The 6,946-nt window shown below is 50.8% G+C and overlaps 2 protein-coding genes across 2 annotated transcripts; both read left to right on the top strand.

The window, feature by feature from the left end:
• Positions 1-462: 462 nt before the first annotated feature.
• Positions 463-2,270, top strand: LOC127767641 (cytochrome P450 84A1-like). The gene is made up of 2 exons (XM_052293043.1): positions 463-1,427; positions 1,500-2,270. The coding sequence occupies exons 1-2, from the start codon at positions 495-497 to the stop codon at positions 2,130-2,132; spliced, it is 1,566 nt and encodes a 521-aa protein (XP_052149003.1). The 5' UTR covers positions 463-494; the 3' UTR covers positions 2,133-2,270.
• A 373-nt stretch (positions 2,271-2,643) lies between these two features.
• LOC127767640 (uncharacterized) lies at positions 2,644-6,844 on the top strand. Its single transcript, XM_052293042.1, has 15 exons — positions 2,644-3,053; positions 3,141-3,222; positions 3,408-3,842; positions 3,982-4,147; positions 4,250-4,402; positions 4,742-4,839; positions 4,954-5,045; positions 5,167-5,237; positions 5,310-5,445; positions 5,682-5,741; positions 5,820-5,902; positions 6,000-6,076; positions 6,214-6,284; positions 6,400-6,457; positions 6,542-6,844. Exons 1-15 carry the CDS (start codon positions 2,794-2,796, stop codon positions 6,686-6,688), a joined length of 1,989 nt encoding a protein of 662 aa, XP_052149002.1. The 5' UTR covers positions 2,644-2,793; the 3' UTR covers positions 6,689-6,844.
• Positions 6,845-6,946: the final 102 nt, after the last annotated feature.

Genomic DNA, 6,946 nt, shown 5'->3' with positions numbered 1-6,946 from the left:
AGTTCTTGATGTGGCATGGTGGACATGAATTTGTAACTGCATGCAGGATTCCAGCTCAGAGAATTGCAGGCTGTTGATATCTCATCCCTGATTTCTGGTGGCCGTTATTGTATCATCTAGCACATTTAGAGCTGATGCTTTTGATCATTAAATTAAGGAGAAAAAAAAAGAGAGGAACTGATGTTTTTGATCCTAATCTGAGGAGAAAAATAAATAACAGTTGCTTTTAAGTCACTAATCTAAGGAGAAATTAAAGAACTGATATAATCACTAATCCAAGGATGAAAAAAAAGAACAGAGATGAACTGATCCTTTTGCCAAGAAACCCGGAAGAAATGATCCAGGAATGAAATAATCTTCCTCAAACTTTCGTTGAGCATTTTCTACTACGAAATTTCTGCCTGTATATATAGGCGCATTGCCCCTCTCCCATTTCTCACCAGCATCACTCCTAACAAATCTAGCTTCGATCACATTCCGATCAAGCTGCAACAATGGCGAACGGCGTGGCGGAGTACTTGCTCCTGGACCCGTGGCTTGTTCTATGGCTCGTCCTGGCCTCCATGGCGTTCGCATTGCTGCACCTGCGGCGGCGCGCACGCCCGCCGCTGCCGCCGGGTCCCCGGCCGCTGCCGATCATCGGAAACATGCTCATGATGGACCAGCTGACGCACCGCGGGCTGGCGGCCATGGCGGCCAGGTACGGCGGGTTGCTGCACCTCCGCCTCGGCCGCGTCCACATGGTGGTGGTGTCGAGCCCGGAGCACGCGCGCGAGGTGCTCCAGGTCCAGGACGGCGACTTCTCCAACCGGCCGGCGAGCATCGCCATCGCCTACCTCACCTACGGCCGCGCCGACATGGCCTTCTCCCACTACGGCCACTTCTGGCGCCAGGTGCGCAAGCTCAGCGCCGTGCGGCTCTTCAGCCGTCGGCGCGCCCAGTCGTGGCGCGCCGTCCGCGACGAGTCGGCCAAGCTGGTCGGCGCCATGGCCAGGAGCGCCAGCGCCGGCGCCGGCGAGGCCGTCGACCTCGGCGAGCTCATCTTCGGGCTCACCAAGGACGTCATCTTCCGCGCCGCCTTCGGCACGCGCGACGGCGGCGGCCACGGCGAGCTGGAGGTTCTCCTGCAGGAGTTCTCCAGGCTGTTCGGCGCGTTCAACGTCGGGGACTTCATCCCGTGGCTCGCGTGGCTCGACCCGCATGGCATCAACCGGCGGCTCCGCGCGGCGCGCGCCGCCCTCGACGGCGTCATCGACAGGATCATCGACGAGCACGTCAGCAACCCCGCCGGCGACGAGGACGCCGACATGGTGGACGACATGCTCGCGTTCCTCGACGAGGCCGGACGAGACCAAACCGGCGGCGGCGGCGGCGAGCTGCAGGGCACGCTCCGGCTGACGCGCGACAACGTCAAGGCCATCATAATGGTACGTGCCATTCTGACACTACCGCCATGGCATGCACGTCGCGTTGCTTGATGGAGTTGGCGACAAGTGCAGGACTTCGTCTTCGGCGGGACGGAGACGGTGGCGTCGGCGATCGAGTGGGCGATGGCGGAGTTGCTGCACAGCCCCGGCGATCTCCGGCGGCTGCAGGCGGAGCTCGCCGACGTGGTGGGGCTCGGGCGCGGCGTGGAGGAGGGCGACCTGGAGAAGCTCCCCTTCCTCAGGTGCGTCGCCATGGAGACGCTGCGTCTCCACCCGCCGATCCCGCTGCTCCTCCACGAGGCGGCGGCGGACTGCGTCGTCGGCGGGTACTCCGTGCCGAGGGGCGCCCGCGTGGTGGTCAACGTGTGGAGCGTCGGCCGCGACCCCGGCGCGTGGAAGGGCGACGCCGGCGCGTTCCGGCCGGCGAGGTTCATGGCGGGCGGCGAGGCGGCGGGGATGGACCTCAGGGGCGGGTGCTTCGAGCTCCTGCCGTTCGGGTCGGGGCGGAGGGCGTGCCCCGCCATCGTGCTCGGGATGTACGAGCTGGAGCTCGTCGTGGCGCGCCTCGTCCACGCGTTCGGGTGGGCGCCGCCGGGCGGCGTGGCGCCGGAGGAGCTCGACATGGCGGACGGCTTCGGCCTCACCGCGCCGCGCGCCGCGAGGCTCCGCGCCGTGCCGACGCCCCGGCTCACCTGCCCGATGTGACGCGCGTTCCCGATTTGGCGCGAGAGATGCGTGTGTTCGTTGCAGCGCAGCTCGAAGTGAGACTGTGACAGTGTGAGCGTGTAATCTGGTGTGGACATCGTATGCATCATGTGTGCATATGGATAATTAAATATATAGATAATTTGTGGCTTAGGATTTCGGCTGAAATTTTATGTCATTTCGAAAGATAATTTCGTCATAGAATTCAAATCGATTTATTTTCCTCATTATGTTTGTAGTTGCATATTGGCTCCATTCACAAGATCCAGTGGCACGTGGCACGTGACATTATGGTCAAAGAAAACGTTGGTATGGAAATCTACCATTGCATTTATATTGGGATGGATGTAGTATTTAAAATATGATTATTTTTTAAACAAAATCTGAAGCACCCGTGGACCGTGGTTACACGTGCCAGGTCGACGTGGCCTTCTGGAAGAAATCTACGCCTCCTTTTGAAATGGAATATAAACATTTTGGAAAAATTTCTACTGCTGCTGCTCATTCCGGAGGTGCGTGCTGCTGCTCTCCGGTCTCCCCCAACCAAAATTTGACCGAGTTTGGCACGAAAGAAACCGCCTCGACGCCGTCCAACTGAAGCCAGCCGAGGCGACCAACCCAAGGGTAGGCGTAAACCCTGCACCTGAATCGATCGCCGGCGATGGCGACGACGCTGACGCCGACGCAGCGCTACGCGGCGGGGGCGCTGCTGGCGCTCGCGCTCCGCCAGGCCCAGATCCACCAGTCCGTCCTCCTCGGCGCCCACGACGACGACGACGACGACGACGAGGAGCAGGGGCGCACCAGCACCAGCAGCGGCGGCGGCGGCGGCGGCAGCAGCTCCTCCTCCAACTCCGGCGGCGGCGCCGACGCCGACCTCTGGACGCACGACTCCCACGGCCTCCTCCGCCCCGTCTTCAGGTGTTTTCTCGCTCCTCTCCGCTTGTAAATTTGGGGGGTTTGAGATGAATGCTTCCGCTTTACTTGGCGATCGGGGGGCTCTGCTAGGTTCCTGGAGATCGATCCCAAGGCGTGGTCGGGGCTGGAGGAGACGGCGGCGTCGTCCGAGGCCAAGCATCACATCGGCGCGGTACGGCACTGCATTTTCTGCCCTGATACTGTAATTGGCCATGCGGTCTGGTCAGTGCTGCAGAGATGGTCTGGGGCTTAGGTGTTTGATTATATGCCTACACGACTGTTCAACTTCAATTTCCGCGTGTGCTTGACTAGTGAAATTTTTGTTTCGTAGCATCTCATATCACTCTCATTTTGTAGTTTCTAAGGATAATATTTGAAGAAGATGGCGAAAGCTCCTCGGACAGATCCGTCCAGGAGCTTGCCTTGGCAAAAGGAGTTGATGCGATGGTAATGAGTTTGGGCAATGACAGTGAAGTGGGTAACACAATTAAAGAGGGGGATGGGGATCAGGATGCTTTGCCTAGCAGCTCTGGAACAGATAAATCCCCAGGGGAAAGCTCTCATGATGACCTGTTAGGAATCAATAAATTGACCTTAGATGATATTCCTGCTAACAATCACCGGAAGATGGCATTGCTGTTTGCTCTTCTCTCGGCTTGTGTTGCTGATAAACCTGTATCACAAGAGGAAGAGGACAGAAAATCAACCCGCTTCAGGAAGGGTTATGATGCTCGGCATCGTGTTGCTCTTCGGCTGCTATCAACATGGCTTGATGTGAAGTGGATCAAAATGGTTTGTACAGACTAAACTTTTTTGGATTCAGCATAGTAATCACTAAGGGTACCAAACAATATTCTAAGGCAATTAAAGAAGAACCCCCAATGTTTTTCATGTTTCACCAAATTTGTCACCAACCATGCTTTCGCTGCAGGAAGCAATTGAGGTTATGGTTGCATGCTCTGCCATGGCAGCAGCGAAAGAACAAGAACAATCACAAGAAAGCGCATCACCCAAAAGTAAATGGGAAAAATGGAAGCGTGGAGGAATAATTGGTGCAGCTGCTTTGACTGGAGGAGCACTGTTGGCTATTACTGGGGGTATGAAAAAACTTAAGAAATTCTGCTGGACACGGAACATCTGAACTAGTTTCTGTTGCTCATATTACTCCAAACGGTTGATATTCTCTTCCAACTTGACAGGTTTAGCTGCTCCAGCAATTGCTGCAGGGTTTGGTGCTCTTGCTCCAACCCTGGGCACACTTGTCCCTGTTATAGGAGCTAGTGGATTTGCTGCTATGGCTACCGCTGCAGGATCTGTTGCTGGCTCTGTGGCAGTTGCTGCATCATTTGGAGGTGTGTCTACATGTTCTTCAAAACCCTTCTGGTGATGTTGCTTTGAGCTTTCGTTTCGTCATGTTACATTACTATCAGCTGCAGTCTCCCTTTCCTTTTGTCATGAGGGTTGCAATATTGTTTAGTGAACTTACCCAAGAATATGCACACAACACTTTTAGGGGTGCATTTTACAATTAGATAATAGTTCGATGGATTACCAGAAGAAGGATAAGACTTATACAATGTATGACCCAAAATTGTGAGAAACATATGGATGAAAGCGTAATGAGAATAGTTGTGGTGTGGAAATTTTCTATTTATTCATGCTTATCCTTTGAAATGATATTTTTCAATTAGCTGCTGGAGCTGGCTTGACGGGGAGCAAAATGGCCAGAAGAATTGGGAGCGTGAAAGAATTTGAGTTCAAACCTATTGGTGAAAACCATAATCAGGGTGTGAGTTCCTTTTCTCTTTCTGATGTCACAACAAATTTCATTCTACTAGATTATTGTTCACCCTTTTAGTAGTCAAACTGATCTGGTCTGGTTAAATGTTCTCAACACTTTCAGCGGCTTGCAGTTGGCATCTTAATTTCCGGATTTGCTTTTGATGAGGATGACTTTTGTAGACCTTGGGAAGGATGGCAGGATAACCTAGAGAGGTATAGAGTGATTTTTTTGACATGTTCTTTTTGCTGATCACTATTCTAGTACTTTGTCATGTGTTACCAGCTAAGAGCATCCTTAAAAATATAATTTCAAGAGTTGAATAATGTCTGGCAGGTACATCCTTCAATGGGAGTCTAAGCATATAATTGCAGTGAGTACAGCAATACAGGATTGGCTGACATCAAGTAATATTTTTAGTTTTGCCCATTTACACTATCAGCAAAAACTTCTAATTTACACTGCTATTTATGATTCAGGACTTGCTATGGAATTGATGAAGCAAGGTGCAATGAGAACCGTATTAAGTGGTCTTCTTGCAGCATTTGCATGGCCAGCTACACTGCTTGCGGCTACAGACTTTATTGATAGTAAATGGTCTGTTGCTATTGACAGGTAATTGCAAACTCTCCCATTTCTCTTATGTTGCTTGCAGAGTTGCAGTGCACACTCACTATCTACAGTATTGGTATTCTTCTGTTGATCGACACATAAGTTTGTGTATTCAAATTTATGAAGATTATGACGTAACATTTAGACAAACTTTTAATGTATATATCCCACAGTACATATATTGCAGTTAAAGACATCCTAGCAATTTGTTACTTAGCCAATCAACTGTATCTTCTCAGATCAGATAAGGCAGGAAAAATGCTTGCTGAAGTGCTTCTCAAGGGATTGCAAGGAAATAGGTAACTTCATATGCATTTATTTCATTAGCGATGTTGGCCGCTCAGAAATATGTCCCCCTAATGCCAATTTTTTCCCAGGCCTGTGACTCTCATTGGGTTTTCACTAGGTGCACGTGTTATATTTAAGTGTTTACAGGAACTCGCTTTATCGAGTGATAATGGTACCTGTTCTGTAACCATCTCCTTCATCCATAAGAGTTTCCTTTCTTGGTGGCAAATCATCAGTTTTAACCATCTCCATCTCTTGTTTGCAACCAGAGGGACTTGTTGAGAGGGTGGTTCTTCTTGGTGCTCCAGTTTCGGTGAAAGGCGAGCGGTGGGAGGCTGCGAGGAAGGTAACGGCAATGAAATTATCTCTCTATTATCTCTGTAGGAATGGTGCAACGTAACAAGAAGAAACAGTGAAGTTGCTGTTCATTTTATCCCAGCATCTTCCCTCGGCGCTTAATTCACTAACTTGTCCTCATGGCAGATGGTTGCTGGAAGATTTGTGAATGTGTACTCCACAGATGACTGGATTCTTGGTGTTACTTTTCGTGCCAGGTAAACAGATTTATGATTTCAGAGCTCAGATTTATATTGGATGATCATCGCTCCCAGAAAGCTCATATCACCATTCCCCCTTGTGAGTTATGACTTAAGTAATCCTCTCGTGCAGTCTGCTAACACAAGGGTTGGCTGGCATCCAGGCCATTGATGTCCCTGGTGTTGAAAATGTAAGCATCTGGGGTGCCATTCTTGTGTTCTTACGTGATTTTCATCTATCTTTTACACGTCTTTGTGTACAATGCAATTTACAGGTCGATGTTACGGAGCTTGTCGATGGCCATTCGTCTTACCTGTCGGCAGCACAACAGATACTGGAGCATCTTGAACTAAATACCTACTATCCGGTTTTTGTTCCCCTGAGCGCAGCCAACGAAGAAACAGATGGAACAGTTGCATAGTAACAGTAACGTGTGGCCAGGATTCGATGAAAATCGTATGTAGACAACCAAATGTAACAGACTATATATACAACCAAATGTAACAGACTAACTCGTTCAAACTGTAAACCAGTCTCAGCCTGAGGCGAATGTGTCTGGTTGGTGAGGCTTGCTGTTTCTGGCCGTGTCAAACAATCTGTGTTCGTGAATCGCGATTCCGTTCCTTGGCTTGAAGAGAGATGCTTATGGTTAAACTTAGACCCAACTGTATCTGGGCCA

The sequence above is a fragment of the Oryza glaberrima genome, chromosome 3, assembly GCF_000147395.1.
Source record: "Oryza glaberrima chromosome 3, OglaRS2, whole genome shotgun sequence".
In the NCBI taxonomy this organism is placed as follows: Eukaryota; Viridiplantae; Streptophyta; class Magnoliopsida; order Poales; family Poaceae; genus Oryza; species Oryza glaberrima.
The sequence above is the reverse complement of the archived record's forward strand: the minus strand, read 5'-3'. Positions and strand labels throughout refer to the sequence as shown.